This window comes from Apostichopus japonicus, chromosome 12 (genome assembly GCF_037975245.1).
Source record: "Apostichopus japonicus isolate 1M-3 chromosome 12, ASM3797524v1, whole genome shotgun sequence".
Taxonomy (NCBI): domain Eukaryota; kingdom Metazoa; phylum Echinodermata; class Holothuroidea; order Aspidochirotida; family Stichopodidae; genus Apostichopus; species Apostichopus japonicus.
This window is the reverse complement of record NC_092572.1, coordinates 13,788,787-13,810,368: the sequence shown is the minus strand read 5'-3', so window position 1 is coordinate 13,810,368 and position 21,582 is coordinate 13,788,787. Positions and strand designations below refer to the sequence as shown.

At 37.6% G+C, this 21,582-nt stretch overlaps 1 protein-coding gene across 1 annotated transcript; it reads right to left on the bottom strand.

Moving 5' to 3' along the window:
• Nucleotides 1–741: 741 nt before the first annotated feature.
• Nucleotides 742–18,925, bottom strand: LOC139976821 (homeobox protein PKNOX1-like). Its single transcript, XM_071985628.1, has 9 exons — nucleotides 18,824–18,925; nucleotides 11,596–11,797; nucleotides 10,625–10,796; nucleotides 10,056–10,195; nucleotides 9,252–9,351; nucleotides 8,160–8,534; nucleotides 5,352–5,428; nucleotides 4,642–4,853; nucleotides 742–4,079 (listed from the first exon to the last, which is right to left on the bottom strand). Exons 2-9 carry the CDS (start codon nucleotides 11,760–11,762, stop codon nucleotides 3,916–3,918), a joined length of 1,407 nt encoding a protein of 468 aa, XP_071841729.1. The 5' UTR covers nucleotides 11,763–11,797; nucleotides 18,824–18,925; the 3' UTR covers nucleotides 742–3,915.
• Between the last annotated feature and the right edge of the window lie 2,657 nt (nucleotides 18,926–21,582).

Below are 21,582 nucleotides of genomic sequence, written 5' to 3'. Positions count from 1 at the left end.
CCTATAGATGTTATATGGTGCGATATTTATAGGTTATTTCCCAGTACTAGTTGTGTACACTGATCTGTACAGATCAGTGGTTGTGTATTTGAAAATTTAATTATGCTATCTGCATAAAAATGTTGCCAGATGTATTAAGCGACATAAAAAGGAACATATCGTCAATCTTACTGTTAATCTTGGGCTAGACGGTGCCCGTTGACATTCTCATTGGTGGCAAACTTACTTTCTCCCTTTCTATATCAGTATTTCTCTCAATGTTCCATACTCAGTGACGCTTTAAACTGAAACTTTCCTATGATCTAGTGGCTTGTACTTCAACATCTTGCCGTGACAGAATTAGGGTAACGATTCTTTTGTTTAAGCAGATCAACGCAGCACAAATTCCATGCACAGGGGAAAGAAACCTACCTTGGCGGTCCTTGAAATGGGCAACGGTTACCTGTTTGGGAACCTAACGCCCCACCCCTATCCAGTCTTTCCACCAAGTTCCCTTTACATTGTTCTTACAGGCTCAACTGAATCTCCTTAAATTCCTGATTTGCAATATTACATGAGCCAACCAAGGTATTAGTCTGGGGAGACTTATCAATTATGCAGCTCCAAGCATCCCCTATTTGATCTGAACTAATATCTGAACTCCTATTATATCTGAACTGTCTCTCACCCATAGAAAAACTTAATATTCAGAGAGTTTACTGTCTAAAGACGAACAAAACAAGCAAACAAATATTGGTGATGTATTCTGGTTTTCATTTTTATTTTCTAATTTTGTATTGAATGAATACAAAGCATACAACTGGACAGTTCCTGACTGACCACTGCTGTGCAATAATAGTTATAATAAAAGTAGTAATAATAATAAGCTACAAAAGTAGCCATTTTTTAAAAACACATTTTATGTATACAAGAAGATTAAAAAGAAAGAAAGAAAAAACATCAAAAAATGCTAAGTAATCTAATATTTCTCTCTGAAAATTATACACTAGTTTACAATAGTTGAAGTCATACAAGCCTCAAAAGATTTTAAAAGAACATGATTTTTGTGCAAAATTTCATAATTTATGATTGGTGTGCAACCCCTCAATTATTTACACATGATAAATCTTTTGTAAAATATTAGCATATTTGAGGAATGCCAGAGATTGTTTAAAATTCATTTTTTTTCCCCTCTTATTCTTTTCGTAAAGTTAAATTGACACTTTTTTCAATACTTGGTGTAATCAGAGAATTCGATTCACAGACTGTTATTAAAAATCACTGCCTCACTTCGTATGTCACTTTTAATGTTATCAGTGTCCACTCGACTCCCCTCTCCCCCCCCCCCCCACATCCCCCAGTGTCAAATAATGGCCATTCGTACTGAAAACCTTTGACAATTAGACTTTTGTACACTGAGATGCCTCCCCCCATACCCCCCAAAAAGAGAAGTTCTAAAAACTTTATTAATTATTAGAATGTTTAAACTGGGGACCTATACTGATGACCATTTCCTGAAACCTTCATCAAATCAGAGAAAAATCTCACTTTGGTCTGTAAGAGGCCCCAACTCTGGTTGCATACAAGAAACGGGTATCAACCTCACTATCAACATCTTTTACTGGTTTGCGAAGTTTTTATCACATAATTTTTCTAGGTTCTGAAATCACCAGTTTCTTACCTACCATCCTTTGAATAACCTACCAGGCCTATATGTAGTATAGAAGGTTAAACATAGGACTTTTAACTAAATCCTCTCTGCAAGTATGATTAATTTGACTGCCAAAAGATTAAATAACAAAGACATGTGGAGCAGAGGAAGTTAAAATCTCAAGTTTGCAAAGAGCTCTTTAGCTAATGAAGAATCTTATATTTTGAGTATATTTCCACCCGTACAAGTTTCAGAGCAGTGGAAGGTACTTGGCCCATGGTTGAATCTAAAACCCTCAACAGACAAACAAACAGGATGCCAGAGAGAGAGAGCAACTCACAATTTATCTCTCTATTTAGTCTAGTCCATTGTGATTATTTTCATAAAAGTTACAAATCTCAAACTTTTGATGGAGTATTTAGTTATTTGTCACTGTAGAGTCGAGAAGATTGCATCAAGCAATGATGTGATACACTGGGAGACAACAGACAGAGTACAGTTGTCTGCTCGGCAGGCTTTGATTTGTGAGAAAGATGATGTCTATACATATGTTCATTCTTTCCTTTTCACTGCATGCTAGAATGAAAGATGTACTTTACATATAAAATGGACTCTTTTATGTATTGTTCGTTGATAGTAATGTAATGGAGTAGACAGGCGGATAGTTCTAACCTTTTATCCATCTTTTTTTGAGAGTCGAATCTGGAAAGATTTCTGCCGACTGTAAGTGAACCAATGATAGGTAAATAGATAGGCTTGAGATAGGCTTGAGATAGTTATTTCAAACAAATACACCATCTGTCATCAAAAAGCCAAGTAGTTTCTATTTGTTTTAAGGGTAGCGTATTGTCACCCTTTTAAGTCACTTCAGTATGAACAAGTCCATGTACGGTTCTACTATGCTATTAACACCAATTTGAAACAGCAAAACACAAATTTAGGGGCACAACCACATATATTCCTGGCTAGCTTATGCCTTCCAGAATTATTCTAGGTGGGACTCACCCCACCTGCTCCCCAGCCCACCCCACCTGCTCCCCAGCCCACCCCCCCCCCCCGCAGACAGAATATAGCAAAGAAATCCTAATGTACAGTACATAAACATAAAATATATATCGTGTATATATTCCTAAACAGTCAAAAAGTAACATGAAACCCTGTTTCAAGTTTACTGTGTTTGTGAATAGAAAATAACAACCTGCTTAAAGAAAATTGGTAATGCGCTTGGCCACTGTCACCATTGGAACAAGTACCAGATATACAAGGTAGCCAGTTGTCAGACGACATGCTAATTACTCATACCACTTTTTATGAAAGTTTCATGGCATGCTATAAAACACTTGTAGAATGTGAGTATGAACGGCACGAAAAAGACGACATCTTTGAAAGTTTTGAACGTTACACAGTGAAAATCTCTCTGAAAAGTGAACCCACTACCGTAATAGGGACAAGAGGTGCAAGAGACATGTCAATGAATATGCATGAGGCTGTGTATACCTTGAAGTATCAGCACAGTTCACTCCTCTCACAAGTACTGATAAGAATCTGTTTGTAATTCACACTTTCATATTCCATGATTTAAATTCACTAAATCTTTAAAACAGACATATACATCCCAACAGGCAACTATAATTATCTTGACCGATCTGCCTCGATGTTACCGAGACGTGACCACATTCTTCTTTAATTGTGTGCAATTATCTAATGAATGTAACTTTTAGTGGTAATCCTGGTGCCAGTTAGGTAGACTATTACAGAGGATCAACACACCTAGTGTCTAACAAAGATGAATTAAGTACCATGACAGCACATGTCCAAGATGTCCCTCCCAACCCCCCCCCCCCCCCCTTCATTTATTGTTAATAGTAGGCTCTAATACTGAGAAGTATGTCACTGTACCTGCAGCTAAAATCTGACCTCTAAAGTAACCCATGGCAACAGAAATATATAACCATCATGTATCCTAGCAACCATTTATCTCATTGCATAAGCCCTATAGTACTACAAGTTACAATGGCTCTATATCTGCTAGCAGCTATACCTACCAGTCAGCTTCTGGTCACAAACATGACTATACTGTGTGAAGAGTTGTTTTACCCACATCCGAGGTGCTTTTTCTCTCAAGAGCATGTTACTGCTTAGTACACTGTTGTTGCATCACACACATCATTGGGCAACGTATTTCCCAACAGAGATACGGAATTGCCCTTAAGTACGGAATGCACGGTGACCATGCACATCAATTATGACAGTTGCGTAAATAAGACCTGCCTTAGCAACCGTTGCTATGTTGTCTGAAAGGCCTGACTGTCTGATTCGTTGTCTGATTCCGAGTGGCCAGAGACGTCCACCATCTGAGGCGACTCTGCTGATGAATGGTTCAGAATCGATGACGGTGACATGGGGTTCCGTGGAGGCTGAAGCTGTTGCAATTCAGGGCTAAGTTGTGCTGGTGGTGAGAGAGAAATGAAAGTAAGGTTACAATACAGTAAAAAAAAATAAACTAAGGAATGACTAAATGAATTAAGCATCTGGCTCAAAAGTCACATAGATCTGCAACATAGCTAGCATGCCTCACCACCCATGCCTTAAATCATAGATGGTGTGTCTCCAACTGCACAGCTACAATGCATCAAAACTTCACCACAGCTAGAGAAAAAATAGCTAGAGAGAAAATATAAAAAAAAACAGTGAAGACTCAAAATCTCTATTCACTGCTTTGAAGTCCTCACTTAATGAGGTGGAAGAAGTGGCTTTTCCTTTCCTTGTGTGTGAAAATAGATCAGTTCTGATAATGGCTGATTCCCTTAGCTCCATGATAGCGTTATGTTAATTGCTGATAAGGTCCTCAAGCCACTGTATAGATGAGGATTACCTGATCTTAGATAATAACTTTATGTTGTTAACTGCTGCTATGGTACTCCAGCTATAGATGAGGATTACCTGATCTTAGATAATAACTTTATGTTGTTAACTGCTGATATGGTACTCCAGCTATAGATGACGATTACCTGATCTTGAGCTGCTGTCACTCTCCACAGTTTTGGCTATACCTGCCGTTGTCTGTGTTGTAGTCGTTGTTTGACCAATGTTGGCAAGTGACTGCGGCCAGAACCTCTGCGTGGACGGCCTGTTTGCTGTCTTCTGTTTCTTGGCTTTGGCAGCCTCTGGATTACTGGCATCTAACATAGGCTGTAAGATTCTCCTTCTAGCATTGATAAACCTGAATAACAAGACAGCCAGAGGAATACATCATTGTATTAAGACACTTAAGCCAGTACCAAGTATATCAAGAGTCCCTACAACACTCCATGGCAATGTCTGGTTTAGGAAATACTCCTAATGGAATGCTTCCTAAACCATTATAATAGTACGGCATGCAGAACCTTAAATATGACTATGGAAAAAAACAAAAATGTCTATACTTTGGAGTAGTACCTCCTATTGTATTTTTAATAACTTCTTATTGTTTTTTTACTTTTTTGTGTTTGTATTTTAGGATTATTTTCATTAGGTTATTATTTGTTTTCACTGTATTTATTTCCTTTTTCTTTGTTTTTTGTGAAGCGCTTTGATACTTTTTGTGATTGAGTGCTATATAAATGACATATTTATTATAGTATGGGAGCCTTCTTGTGATATCCTATCTAGGATATGTCAACACAACTGAATGAACAATCACCAAACGCTGCTTTCGCCCGTCAATGAATGCATGACTTACCAGTTATTTACTTGAAGGAGAGTTAAATTTGTCTGAGCGGCTATCATCCTCTTCTCATCCTCTGTGGGGTAAGGATGCTGCCAAAGGGAAAATAAATAAATAATATATAATGATGCTGCCAAAAAAAAACCCCAAAAATGTACAATATGTTGAAATCTTAGCCTCATTATTTGACTTCCTAGCATATTGAGGGGCAATACTGATCATCTTTAAGTTGAAAGCGATACTGTCACTCGAGGGTTAATCATTCTTTCTTTTTTTTGGTTATGCCTTCTTTATTGCAGGTCAACAGGACTGTATCTCTATGCCATATTGACATGAAATCAAACTTTTGTAATTTATATTAAAAAGCTTAAATATTCTAATTAGCGTAACCTTCCTGGGGAGAAGAGTCTCAGGTCTATAGATGATGTCTGTAATTATTACATCCTTATCAATTCTTTATAACCCTGCCCATTGGCTTTTAATTTCCTTTAAAACACTCTCGATGGGACATTTTATCCATCCAAGCAGTAAATGTCTAAAAATCCATAATGCATTCATTCACTCACTTCTAAGAAATAATACTCCCACTCATCAAATATTAAACTACTAATCAAGGTTAGATTGCTATGTCACTGGATAAGAAATGATAATATGAGTGACTTTTTAAGATGCTGACTTTTGTCTGCGGGAAGCATCACAATATATATATATTTATAATATATATATAAATATAATCACAGAGTGTTAATTTGCTTTCACTCTCGTTTCATTGCTCTTTCACATTCGACTAATCACATTTTACTTAATTCTAGCCGGCGCAAGATTTTTCAAGGGTTTATTAATTTGCGGGCTTCTAAAAGCAGAATTAATCGGTCCGTGTGGCTTCATTTATAATTCTCACGCAAACTTGGAAAATTGTGTTCAGAGTTGTAGTATATTCTATTTCAAATCTAGAAACTAAAGTACAGAGGACTCAGATTGTTGTTTGGTTGAGACAGGATCACGGCTTAGTTCAGATCCTTGACTGACGATGATCAAATGATTTGCAAAGTAAAAGATATTATCTAGAGACAGTGTAGTTATGTAAATGATAAAACAGACTTCAAGGATGTTACTCAATGAAACACTATTTAGTACACAAAATACAGCGTAGAAACAAAGCCTTGTACACAGTAGATGTACCGTGGAGCATATATAAGGACATATAGTGCACACAAAATACAGTGTAGAAACAATTCTTGTACACAGTGGATGTACTGTAGGGCGTATATACGGATATACAGTGCATACAAAATACAGTGTAGAAACAAGTCTTGTACACAGTGGATGTACAGTGGAGCGTATATATACAAATATAGTGCACACAAAATACAGTGTAGAATTAACTCTTGTACACAGTGGAAGTACTGTGGAGCGTATAAGGACAAATAGTGCACACAAAATACAGTGTAGAAACAAGTCTTGTACACAGTGGATGTACTGTGGAGCGTATATAAGGACATATAGTGCACACAAAATACAGTGTAGAAACAAGTCTTGTACACAGTGGATGTACTGTGGAGCGTATATAAGGACATATAGTGCACACAAAATACAGTGTAGAAACAAGTCTTGTACACAGTGGATGTACTGTGGAGCGTATATACGGACATATAGTGCACACAAAATACAGTGTAGAAACAAGTCTTGTACACAGTGGATGTACTGTGAAGCGTATATACGGACATATAGTGCACACAAAATACAGTGTAGAAACAAGTCTTGTACACAGTGGATGTACTGTAGAGCGTATATACGGACATATAGTGCACACAAAATACAGTGTAGAAACAAGTCTTGTACACAGTGGATGTACTGTGGAGCGTATATACGGACATATAGTGCACACAAAATACAGTGTAGAAACAAGTCTTGTACACAGTGGATGTACTGTGGAGCGTATATACGGACATATAGTGCACACAAAATACAGTGTAGAAACAAGTCTTGTACACAGTGGAAGTACTGTGGAGCGTATATACGGACATGTAGTGCACACAAAATACAGTGTAGAAACAAGTCTTGTACACAGTGGATGTACTGTGGAGCGTATATACGGACATGTAGTGCACACAAAATACAGTGTAGAAACAAGTCTTGTACACAGTGGATGTACTGTAGAGCGTATATACGGACATATAGTGCACACAAAATACAGTGTAGAAACAAGTTTTGTACACAGTGGATGTACTGTGGAGCGTATATACGGACATGTAGTGCACACAAAATACAGTGTAGAAACAACTTTTGTACACAGTGGAAGTACTGTGTAGCGTGTATATGGTATTACGAACATGAAGTGCAGTAACCTTGGGATTATCTGGACATGTTAGGACCAGGGGTACAATAATAATATAAATTTCAAGTCTGCTTTATGTATATATGTGTTGGGGCTATTTTGGTATTGCAATTGTTTGGGAGAATAAATCAACTAAAAATCGAATACATTTGCAGTGTTGTGAACCAAATTTGTCAAAATCAGTGGCATCAATAATTTCATCTGAAAAAGATTTCCTTTTTCTGAAATGAAATGAGGGCAAATAAACTTATCTTTGATTACCTGCCTGGCAAAGTACTGTAGGTAAAATGACATGGATATCAGCACAATAACCATGACGATATCAGTTTACTCTACAGTTGGAAGGCACTTTTGGTAGAAATGTTGAAAGTCTTCTGATTGTTCAAATCAAAACCTTCCTAGAGGAATCTACCTTGAATTTTTACAAAATCCTTCAATTTCTACAATCATCACTTATGATATTGATCACTACCAGATTTACATACCACAATGTGTTGGAAGAGCCAGGACCTCATGATGTTGGTAGCTTGCTTCGGTAGGACGCCTCTCTTAGGTTTCCTTTTATTTAAGAGGTCGTTGACCTCCGCCGTGTCACCACCGATCGCCAGTGAGTTCAGACCCTGCAGCGACACGGCCGATTGCGAAGAAACTGGCGTCTGGGAGATACCAATTTGCGAGAGGGGAGTGGATCCATGGATTACCATTTGGTTGTGGGGGTTTGCGGCAGATTGAAGTTGCACCGCTCCCGGTATAGTTTGGGTCACCAGCCCCGGCGTGACCACCCCCGGAGGATATACCGGTGTGTACACCACCTGTCCACCAGAATTCATGACAGCTGTCTGGTACTGAGGCTGTGTAAACTAACAGGGTGCAAAAAGATAATGTAATAATAAGTTTAAACAACAAACTTGACAACTTTAGAGCATCCACGTACACACTGTGGAGGATTACTGTTATTGTCGGAGTCAACGCAAAAGCCACCAAAAGGATCTAATGCAAGGAATCAACTTAAAAAGCTGCCATCGGATTCAATTTATGGTATCCAATGATCCTATGGGGAACATAGTTGGCGGTTGTTTTCTCCATCTGTTTCTTGGGAGCTAGTAAGGATCTTACATTGAACTTTTTACATACAGCATTACTGGCTGGTTTCTTTACTGTTCTCTGACTAACAGTAACCATAATTGTGATTTGGTTGTAAATCTTGAGCAAACTAGTACAACTCAAACAGTGCATTTATAGCTGACATCCATCATGTGACATGACAATTTTCAACCATTGGGCGAAAAAAAAAAAAATGGAACGCCCAAATTTAATATACGACAAAAAATACTTTTCAACATCCAGTGATCGAAATGAGCAGTGAAAAATAGTGGCTAAGTACACCGTGGATCAGAATCAGCTACTTGGGGGCTAAATTACAAACATGTTGTGCTGCAATGAGTACAATTTATCAAGGTCAATGTTGCACTGCATGTTAAGGTTACAAATTGCTCTTACCTGTTTTCATAGCAGACAAACATATATTATAACACAACATACAACAACATAACATAACACAATATCATATAACATACCTGTGTTTCAAGCTGCATGGCACTGTTATGACTCTGAGAATGCAGCTGTTCTGAGATGCTCTGTACTGCAGCATTTTCCTCCGATTGAGATGTCGGCGACCTGCAGGGCGGATGCAAGACGGAATGCCAAATGAAGTACAATATCAATTGTCTCTGTGTTACTGGAGCGAGATTTTGTGTACACCTCCCAGAAACAAGCGAGATGTTGGATGCTTTAGAAACGGCAGTATCACATGAGAGTGGAGTCATTGATGTTAGTCAGAGTTGATGCAGGCATTCTATTACTCTATTCTATTTCTATAGTCTGGTATTTGCTCAATTTACAATTGACCAGACAAACAAAATTATCAAGGAAGAACACAGGCAGCAAATCAGCATCCCTACGTAATCCCCAACCCCATCCCCTTATTAGTCTTCGAAACCTCCTCCACACCCGCTCTCAGAGGTATGTTTCACACTGTCACTAGCTGTACATCTACTTGACAGCACAGTAAGAATGGCAATAATTGAGATGGCAGTCTAAATGGCTACAAAACTGGTCCCACATCTTCTGCAAAGTTTCTTCCTATTAAATGATTAGGATTTTTGTTTCCTATTCCTAACAACCTCATCCCCAACTCCATCCCCTTATTAATCTTCGTAACCTCCTCCACTCCCACTCTCAGACCTGTATGTTTCACTCTCTCACTGGCTACACATCTACTTGACAGCACTGTAAGAATGGCAATAATTGAGATGGCAGTCTAAATGACTACAAAACTGGTCAGTCTAATAGCAGATCTACTGTGGGCATCAAATTCTTACCTTTCCTCCTTCAGCAAATTCTCGCTGTGCATTTTGCCCTTCAGGCAGGTGATGTACCGATGGCAGAAATCCTTGCAGAGTTCATTGACCTTTTCCAGTTCTAATAAATGGATCCTCAAGACTTGGATAGCTTTAATCATCTGATGAAAGATGAGAAATGGAATAAAAAAACTTGCAAGCTTCCTTCAGGACTAGCTTTTAAATAGGCCTATTTACTGGGGGCAAAAATGGTCACAGTTGTATACTGAACACAATGCAGGCTACATGCTAATGCTGTACATTTCAAACACACTGAAAGTACTGAAAAGAATTGTTAAAATATTGCCTAGCTTTAAACCCAGCTTAGAGAAAAACTGGCAGTTTAAATTGTGTTATGATATTATTGTTGCACAACCTTTGGAATAAGAAGGTTGTGAGAGCTCTTCACAGTACATATAAACTTGAAATGTTCATGCTTCATGTCAAACAACATCCCCCGTCTTGGTCTGTTGAATTTTTTAATAGTTTTAATCGCTAATAGCGGTTAAGTTTTCAAAGAGAAACGTGCCAAATGAGGGAGTAAAACGTACCAGATTGTCAACCTCCGTATCATCACAGAAAAATGGCTTCCCTTCCCTCTTCTGTCTGTTGACAAACTCTTCGATATCGACATCAAAGCTGTCTGATGTCGGAGGGTCAGGACTCTGGGTGGCCTGCTCACACTTTTCAAACAGTAGGGCCATCAGAGGGAACAAGGGATGCCTGTTAATGTATTATCAGAAACAGAGAGACAGCATAAATTAAGGAGTGCTCATTGTTGTAATTAATATTCAAACTGCGGTGTGAAATTACTTTGTATTATAATCACCCCTGGCTACACATGCACTTGCTTGCATTTCACCTAGTCTACTGTACCAGATAATACTTAATTAATCCCAATTTGCAAAAGAAAATGTCAACTGACAAAGGGTCCCAAGTGACCCACAACTAAGAGATCTTCTGACCATGGTCCATTGGTTAAGCTCATTGACATAGCTCCTGTCAATACCATTACAACTACTGCATCACCTGTTCACAAATTCAAAAGCAACCTATGACATTAAAATACTATAAAAAACAATGTAGTTCGTTAGCTTGACAACTCAAAGACCCTTAAATCAGAAATGCAATAAGAAAGGGTCAACAATGTAGGTTTTTTTTTAAGGGATGAAGACTAGTTCCGAGTGTAGACACCCTTTTTGAGATATGTTTACAAGTCTTTACAGTTTGACCTCCTCAGACCCGAGTGATTTTGATTGCCTTTAATAAGTGTAGCACGTAAGGGTCATCTAATTCAAAGAGGCATCTGCAGACACAATTTGAGTTCCATCTAACTTGACCTTTTGGAGAGACCTTGCACAATTTGACCTCTGCTGAACTCCATGTAAGTTTTACCTACTTGAAATGGATATATATTTCTTGAAATTGTCAACATTTTGACTGTTGATGACCTTTGACCTCCACTAAACACAACACATCCACCTATATACAATACATGTGATATCCAGCTAAGGGTGCTTACGTGTAAATGGAGCCCCTGTCCTTGTCAGAGGACTCGGTCGCTGCAGGAGCCGTAGACTGAGTAGTTTGGCTGCTGTCCTCAGATTCCGTCTTCGAGCGAGAGACTGACAGTGCATTCTGGGAAGTTGTCAAGACCTCACTGACAGTCGTCGATGAAGTGTGATGCATGGCTGGGGCTCAAATGGCTCATGAGGCCCCACAATCTGTTTGCACAAAAATAAACAAAAAGAGAAACATTTGGTAAAATATATTTGCTAACAGCCTTCTTAGTAGGCTAGGCTACTTCCCTGTGAAGTGTGAGTACCAAGGTTACACTCATTTGAGAGACTTTGCTTCCTGTCATTTACATTTAACTTTACAGCCCTCATATTGTAAAGGTGTAGAACTAGACAAACAAATCAGTTTAAGTTCTATAAAGTTACACTGGTACCAACTCTATCACTTTCATAATCATGATTAGCAATCTTCCGTGAATAATTGCAATTACTGCCCATCCATCCATCTAACATTCCTAAACAAGTCTTTTTACCATATATGCATGTTGTACTGGGATTATTTACAATTAATGCCCTAATATAATTCCTACCATTCTTGCAAGTGTTTTTACCATATATGCATGTTGCACTGGGACTAAATATTTGCAATTAATGTCCTCCCATAAATCTACCATTCCTTAAGCAAGTTTTTTTTACCGTATATATGCATGTTGCACTGGGACTAAATATTTGCAATTAATGTCCTCCCATTAATCTACCATTCCTTAAGCAAGTGTTTTTACCATATATGCATGTTGCACTGGGATTATTTGCAATTTATGCCCTCTCATATATCTACCATTCCTTAAGCAAGTGTTTGTTGCACTGGGATTATTTGCAATTTATGCCCTCCCATAAATCTACCATTTCTTAAACAGTCTTTTTTCCTGTATACTGTACATGCATGTTGTACTGGGATTATTTGCAATTTATGCCCTCTCATAAATCTACCATTCCTGTAAGTCTTTTTACCATATACAGTATGCATGTTGTACTGGGACTATTTGCAATGCCCTCCCATAAATCTACCATTCCTGTAAGTCTTTTTACCATATATATGCATGTTGTACTGAACTGTAAGAGCATTATCATTCCATTCCTCACCACCACACACCAGAACATTCTGGTAGATCTATCTTGATCAGCGCCAGTAGTTAGTTGTAGTAGTATGCAGTATTGTTTATATTGCAGTGAACTGCCACAGAGCAGACAATGAACAGCTGTCAATCACAGCAGGTTTACAAACAAAGCCTAAAGGACTTCACTTGGACTGTGGCTAATGTAAACAATCCATTAATTCACAACAGTCTGGGTCACCTCAGCACATTAAAGGAGTCATCTTCAGTATAGAAGGGGGGGGGGAGGGGTGGACCACTTCAAAACATACTGTACAATAAAGTACATCAATTGATGATGTTGGCAAAGGCTATGGTTTTTTATTTGAAATCTGTCACAAAATTCTGGTGATGTCAGGGAATGATTTAGTGTTCAGATATTTTTGCATAGCAGTATTGAAGGCTATGAACTTGGTCTCTTATAAAATACTATTGTATCTCTGTACAAAAACTGGCTATACATCTCTGCACTTACAGTATAGCAATTTTGGATAGCATTATCGTTCATCACTAGCTGCACATCTCTATCAGATTATCATGATTCTTTACTACTCTAAACTCAATAGTTTACTACAACATAATTTCATTGAGTTTAATTTACTTTGAAATGCCAAGATCTCCAATAAGATACATGTATACTCAAGTTGAAAATTTTTATATTCCATTATTTATAAGTCTGTCTCCAAAGGGTCCTATCTGCAAATCTGGTAAAGAAGCTGAAGTACTGTAAACCCCTTGGTCCCTATCTTAGTTCATGAAAACAACTTGAAAGTATACTGCAGCTTATTAGAAACAGTCAAAAACAAACAAGTTAGGCTAATTGTTTTTATTTTAATCTTACGATTAATTGAAGGGTTGGAACACTTTTCATTTTTTAACCTGCATATTTGTGATTGCTACTACTCTTTTGACAAACTGCACATACTTATTTGTATTTCACAGCAATAATGGTTGATATTCTTTGATTTGTGTATTCCAATTGCCTTCTATTAGAATAATATCACTTTAACTGTGAGAGACTGAGGTGTAAAAATGAACTGACCTGCTCAGGGGGAAGCATTATTGTACTGCTGTTGTAGGGTTAGCTATGTATTGTAGACCTACAACTATTGGAGACATACTGACTGCAGACAAAAGACTGCAGACTACATACATTGACAGGTACAGCAACCTGCCTGATGTGTACAGTATTATAAAATTAAAGGCATTGAAGACTCGCCCCAAACTGCGTGCCACCCTCTGAAAAAGTTAACTTTCCCTTCCTTGCAAGTGAAGTTTTTTTCTTGTCGCTACAAAATGCAGACAGTAATGAAACGTGATACCTTGTTATCTTTTATCTAGACCTGAGATGTCCATGCTGCTATGTACAGTATTATAGACTTAAAACTACTTGAGACAAACTGTCTGCTGGATCACAAATGTAAAGGACTGCAAACTACATACCTGAAAGGTACAGTGCCTGCCTGATGTGTACAGTACTGTGAACATTACATGCATGCCTGCATCATAGAATATTTTATCATTCAGCATAATACAATACATTGTATTGTATAAGTGCACTTTAACTGATGTGTTTGTTCATATATATACAAACATTGAATAGCTCATTTCTGTTCCAAGGGCGCTGAAGTTTTTTTTTCTTTCAATGTTAACTTCAAATTTTCTGTAAAGTAGTACTGAAGGGCACAGGCATGCAGTACCAACTTAGTGTACAAGATTCTGCAATGTAAGTTTGTGCACAGCAGTAAAATGAAAGCTACAATGTCTGAAATCAGTTACTACACAGGTCTGTCTAAAGTACACTACAGTACTACGTACTGCTTGTCTTAGAGGAAAGTCTGCCTTTATATGGAGAACATGTATACAAATAATTAAACAGGTAACTCAATAAAAATAGTGATTATTAATATGAAAATTGCATAGAACGGTGTTATTTTCACTATTAAAGCTTTTAGGGCAGTAAGCTGGAATTGTCGAAGTTAAAATTTGGCAAACACACATTGTGACTTTAATAATGAGAAATTGCCATACAAGCAGTACTGTGGACAACAAACATCTATGATTGAATAATTCAATGTGTCACTGTCAATGTTATGGTGAGTAAATTAAAGCTACTGTACTCACAATTAGCAACCCATACTATACAAAAATTCTATTGATTGTACTGTATATAATCTTAGGGTTGGTTCAAAACATGCAACAGATCCATACATTTCAGCTAGGGAGGCATTTGAACAATATATCTGAATTCAATGCTAGCAAATTTCCATTGTTCATAAAATTTACTAAATTATAATAATTCATAAAAGGCCTCATTCCTCCTTAAATCCCTCCCCTGACATTTTGTGGGTTGTACTGAATGAACCTGGGGCAGCACCCCTGGTTAAACAGTTTATGCACGGCACTCAGCATTGTTAAGAACGCAGGATCCCTGAAGCAAGATTTAACCAGGGTCTAACATCTTTTTTCCTTTTCAAAAACAACAACAGCTCCCTCTCAAAAGAACGAAGAAGACGATTGCTTGTGAGCAAATCAGACACATCAATCACCGGCAAGTTGGGATGCTTCGGTACAAGCTAATAACATTTCTACGACAGGCAATTTCATGTTAAAACTAGTCACTTTTCCTACAATTTCCTACAATTTGATTGGGCTAATACTATCCATACCCATTGTCTTCAAACATTCTAGAATCTTCAGTGCTAAATGACAACAAAAGTATGTTGTTAAGCTACAGCTGCTTGTAGCTATTTCTCCCTGTGTACATGTTTGTGCTACAGGCTTTCATACTGCATAGGTGCACACAAATATATCATAACCTTAGGCATTGTGGTCATGCGAGAGGAAGCGTCTGTGATACAAAGCTGATGTTTCATTGTTTCTATGACTATCGCACACTATTTGAATCATTGTTTTGATCACAAATATTAAATGAATTTAGACAATGTTGTATAATTGAATGGATTTTATGGAAAGCGTATCTCTGCTACTAACAGACCAGTCTGTTCGTTTCCCCTGCATTGAGAGCTGCTGAGTAAAATGTGAATTCAAACCACAATAATTTCTTTGTTGCAAGCTGGCATAGAGTTTGGTAACTCCTTTTGACCATGTGGTTCAGTCTGATATAATTTTTTGCTATGTTTGTGTTAATCCTTCATATATTGATCACCAAGAGCAGCAATTTTAAGTTTTATTTTATTAAGTTTTTTAAATTTTTTATTAAGTTTAAGTTTGAGTTTTTGAATAAACATTGCATAAAAAGTTACTTACATACCGTAATGGGAAAGGGATTGGAACAGGAGGGGGTTGGGCCGGCTTGCCTTTAGTGGATGGGGAAAAACCGAAATTTGCTCAATTTATGAATTTTTCAATTTATCAATTTATGAATATATTTATGCATCTAGGGAAACTGTTAATGATTACTTCTGAGAGGAGTTGATACCAGTGGAGAGCATGTATTAGGCCTATTAGGGGATAAGTCCTCGAGCTCGATATTTACGTCACATTTTCGACAACATTTAAGGGGGTCAAACTGACCGATGATCGGTCAAAATGTGAGGTAATTTTCTCGCTGAGGTTTTCTTATAAGACATTGGTTTGCTCTAAGTGTATTGCCGACTTTCACAACGTCCCGTATGGATATAACATTTTCACAGACCCTATGAAAGGGAAAAGTACTGAAGAATGATGTGTATTTCATAATTTCCAGACCTGCAGGTGACTACAGTCTACTATGTTTTATTTCACTTTTTTTAGTTCCACAGTCATTTTGTTTTTTTGTGCTGTTATAGTTTATGGGTACATCATTTCATTTTAATTTTCTGCTCGGTACAGGCATATCACTATGTGTACGGTTCCTTTCTGCACCAAATCAATGAGCAATCAGGGGTCATTGTTAGTGTTCCTGTAGAGCAATTTCCATTTTTTGGAGCAGATGTTTTAATAAGTTTCAAAATCATAAGAAATGGCTTTATAGGGTTCAGCTCTGTTGGCAGAGCACGCTGGGTTTGAAACACAGAGGTTACTGGAACCTTGGAATCATATTCTAGCCATAAAGTTCTTTGTTCTTTTCCATCAAAATTATTATTTGGGTGGTTGCACAATTTTTAGTTCCTGGGGTACATTTACACAAAATTTCACAAGTTTACTCAAACATGAATGGCTTCTGTACAGTTTACCTGACAAAAGGAAGTTTCCTTGTCAGTCGAAAACTTAAACAGCACTTGAAGGATGGTATACGGAAGTTTAGAAATGCCAAGCGAACAAAAATTCTTTAAAAGGGCCAAAGGTAATAATGATCTCTTTAATTTTGAGATCTGGTTTAACTTTCAATCCTTCAATTACTTGATCATTGGTTTGATCTGATTCTGCCAAATATCAGACACTTTGTAGTGTATGGTATGTAGTGTAAAGACTTATACTACATGCTATGCATGCCATCTTATTGGTGTTATTGTTATGGGCACTTACCCTTTATTGTTATGTTAATGTTTGTATGGTATGCCTTGCAGCTGGTGTACTGCACTGCTGTATGCAGTGCAATGTTGGAGAAAAGACAGTTCAGCTCTGACTCTGGTTGTGTCATGTCTTCTTTGACTCTCTCTCCCACCCGGCCTCTACAACTTGTAATGGGTTTTGGTTCAGAACCATCCAGGCAAGGACAAAATTCTATTACTTTCCACATACAGCTGTATAGTCTTACTGGTACATGGGAGAAACATTTAATATTTTAAGTGACTCAAAAATAAACAATTGCTGTTTTCTTCTTTCACTGTAGGTGATAAAGTTTAGCTGTGTTTGTTTTTCTTTGAGGCTGTGGGGATAAAATTGGCATTCTAAAAGTCATTACATATGTGACTTTCAAACACAGCAACTATACTATAGCAGATACATTTGCTATCACTTACCTGTGCAACTGAAGTCAAATGTAAACTGCAGTAAGCTAAGTCAGAGGGAATACAAAGTTACCATTTGACAAGTGGTACACTTTAATATTGCATTATTTACAGCATTGAATTTGGAACATCATCTAATACTGTATATCTCTATTGGCAAGATACTGTGCTGTTTACTAGCCTGGGCATCATAGTAAGAATAGGCTCAACAGGTAGGGGCTGATGGCCCAGCTGACGTGAGGCAATATTTTTGTGCAAACTTGCTTAATATATACTATCGTCTATAATGTAGGCCTAAGTGCATGTTGGAGTAAGTACTGGTACAGTAGCAGGCTTGTACTATTTACTAGTAGTAAGACAGTACTAACATTGATGAGACTGGGCTAGGCTACCTAGTCCTAGTAAGTAGTATGCCTAGTAGTAGTACTACTAGTAGTAAATTAGCCTATCTTGTCTATTTTACCAACGGCATCAAATACATTAACCACAGTAGGTAGGTCAGTTGTGGGAATGATATTGAGTGAGGCATATAGGCCCATGGAAACCACCACATTGCAGAGGATATTTTTAAAGTTTCATTAAGTGTTGCTCCATCATGCATGAATAGGCCATTGACATGATTGGGATCAAGATGTTTATCACACACAACTGATAATAATGTCGTGATTACCACATCACTAGCCTAAATAAATCTTGCGGGCGTGGTATATACGTTAGCAGTAATGCCTCTATTACTAACACTAACAGAACGAGATCGGTCTATCATGATATATTTCAAGGGTTCCATCGCTTTATTTAATTTTGTTAAACACAATTGAATCTGCATTAACTCTACATTGTAACAGTATTTATATGTTGTCATTCATGGAGGCATCAATTGCGAATAAATCAAGGCTTCTAAGTGACTGTCACTTTACTGTCGTTACAATCTTTTCACACACACAACTCCTCCCTTTCCTTTCGTAGCACCTGCCATTCAAACGCTCATTGATGAAATACACCGCTAAGGACAGTCAAAAAAATGTTCTAGGTCGTTACTTTGCTGGACAGAATATAAGAAAATATCACGATCACATGCAATCAAACAGAACTTAAGAAACAATCGGACATTTTCGTTCAGCTAAAATGCACGATTACAAAGAAAAAAGAGGATATGAAAAACGGAAATAAAGTGAGTGACATACCTCAAAACGTCAGTCTCTCGTCAAATTGGTGTATGGTCAATGGCAGCGCTATGAAAGACAGCGATATGCACAGTGATTGACATACATCATGTGATTGAGTATTATGTAAATTTTTTGGACAGGACTATTATTTTATAGGGAAGATATTCTGTAACTTGTAACTTTGATTATATTTAATAGATGTTATGTAGTAGAAAAATAAGTATATTAATATTAACTATCATTAAAACATATTAATACAGCATACTTCAGGTAATATCAACATAACTTAAGCGTTTTAGTTGATCGTTGGTAACAACCTTCCTACCTTTACAGATAAAGTTAAATGTAGGAGGAGCCAAGGGGATACAATAATTATTAATACCCAATGTGCCGTACCCCTTGCGGAATTGGTTTTGCAAACGTTTCAATGAGTTTGTGTAACAAGAGGCAGTGACAGAGGCTTATTAGTAGAAATCTCTAAAAGAATCAGATAATTTGAATATAGTTTGTCTACGACAATAGCTTAATTTTCAGGCGAGAATTCAATGACAAATATAATTTACAGAAGGGCTAGGCATGCATTCAGGCTGAATGGAAACAAATCGCAGTATATTTTAAGATTTATATGATTAATAACAGCAGAACTGGGCAACTGTATGTCCGATTTTTTAGTTAGGTACTAAAGCAGAGAAGAGTGGGGGAGCGGTGGGTGGGGGTGGGGAAATATGACCGAGGGCGAGTTTCGCCATAGACAGGCAACTAGTCTATCACTTCCATGCTTGCCTTATATAGTATAATAGACTTCGGTTTCCGTAAACAAGATATTATTTACAAATGTAAGCGAGCGAAGATAGAAGGAGGGTTATTATCATAAAAAGAATGACCTCATTTGAACCAGAATATCATTGGGAGAACTTATCGTTCGAGGGAGGTGGTGGGGAAAATGTGGCAGGGGGGGGGGGTTGTTAGGAGGATGCTGGCTCCGACAATTGAAATTAGTCCAGGCGCGTAGCCAGGAATTTGCCAAGGAAGGGGTGAAACTGCAGATTCGGAATTGCAAACTATCTAAGCGTAGCGCCACCATTGGTTGGCGCGAAGCGTACAAGAAAATTTTGGCTGAAAATGCCTCCCAGATCGCTGGAAATGGCACTTCCCAGGCCTTGTAAGTTGCATCTTAGCATTTCTCTTTTGAAAATACTAGCGATATCATAAAAACATTAAAAAAAAATAAGCTCAAAGGGGGGGGCTTCCCCCTTCGCCCCCCCTGGCTACGCGCCTGAATTAGTCTTTCTAACAATAAACAATTACAGTAGCTCTGCTTAAAAAAATTGCAACTCTGTGGGCGTGTGTGTGTGTGTGCTTGTGTGGAATGGTGTAGAGGGCGCTCAACTACATTTGAAGCCAGAGCCGTACGGCTCTGTGTGAAGCCTTTCAATTGGAAGCAGACCAATAATATACGATACAGTTTTTTAATACCAGAAACTTTATGTGAAATGTATGGGATGCATTGTTATGATGCCGATCTCACGCAAACACCTAGGTAAGATAAATATGATTCCGGTAGGCAGTGATTTTTTTTCGTTACTTTTCCTTAAGCTGAAACATTGACAAATCCATGCACCAACTGCAAAAAGAAAATCCCGTATTTTTTTCTTGCAATATTTTTCTTTCTTTCCTTTTTACCGATCTTGTTAACACTGGGTTAATTTCTATATAGCCTATTGGCAAAAATTAACTCAGATCATTCAATAACATTCCAATATTCTCCAACATGGGAACATTTGGCTTTATAATATCGTAGTTGCAATTTTTTGTATCATTCTCGAAATTCGACGTGAAGTTCGAAATTTTGACAATTGAACCCGCACCGTATTTTACTTTCTCGTAAGTCGAAGCTTTGGCTCGTGAACCTATACACTAGTGAGACGCCCGCATCAAACAGTCATTAAAAATCAGTTTTCAAGAAGCATTCAAGAAATTTTTCCAGAATTTTTCCGGAATAGCCTATATAGAAGCGTCACTCAAACTTTGATTGGTCAACAGTCTGCTTAAAGTCATCCTTTAAAATAATAATGTTTTTGTTTGTTTTTTTTGGACATGTATACCCATAGGCGTAGGAGCCCAATTTGATTTGGGGGACTGTAACGACTTGCCCGCAAAATATAACCAACATTTTTCGAGTGCTCCGCGCGCGTTCAACATCTTCATGTGCATATCGTATAGGTAAGCATCGGTTATTACATCGCATGCCAATTAACATACAATCATTTTCCTTGTTATTACCCTTCCATATTGGTTATAATTATTGGTGAAGTCGTTATAATAATAATGATAATAATAATATAAGTTTAACCATTGAAAAACACATTGCAAATTATTTTTCTTTCAGTAGGTGCCCGAAAAATTCTCAGTATGTTGCCCGAATTTTTACAAAAATTTTTAGTTGGGTGGGGGGGGGGGCTGTATCCCCCAGCCACCCCTGCGTCCTACGCCTATGTGTATACCCAAGGAACCCACTGACTATTGTACTTCTTAGTCTTACCTTGTACATTAAACTATACTGACCATACGAGAAGAATGGAAAACACAGCGTACAACAATATTAATTAATTAATTAAGAAATGAAACTCCCTGATATGTAACAATAAGAAATATGGTAAAGAAAAGCATATCTACCTCAATAGGTGTGGTCATTCTGGGATTAGATTGGTTACTTTATGAGGTGGAGCCGTTATATAATTAGTTATATCCACATGAAGACACCCACTTTCAGCTTG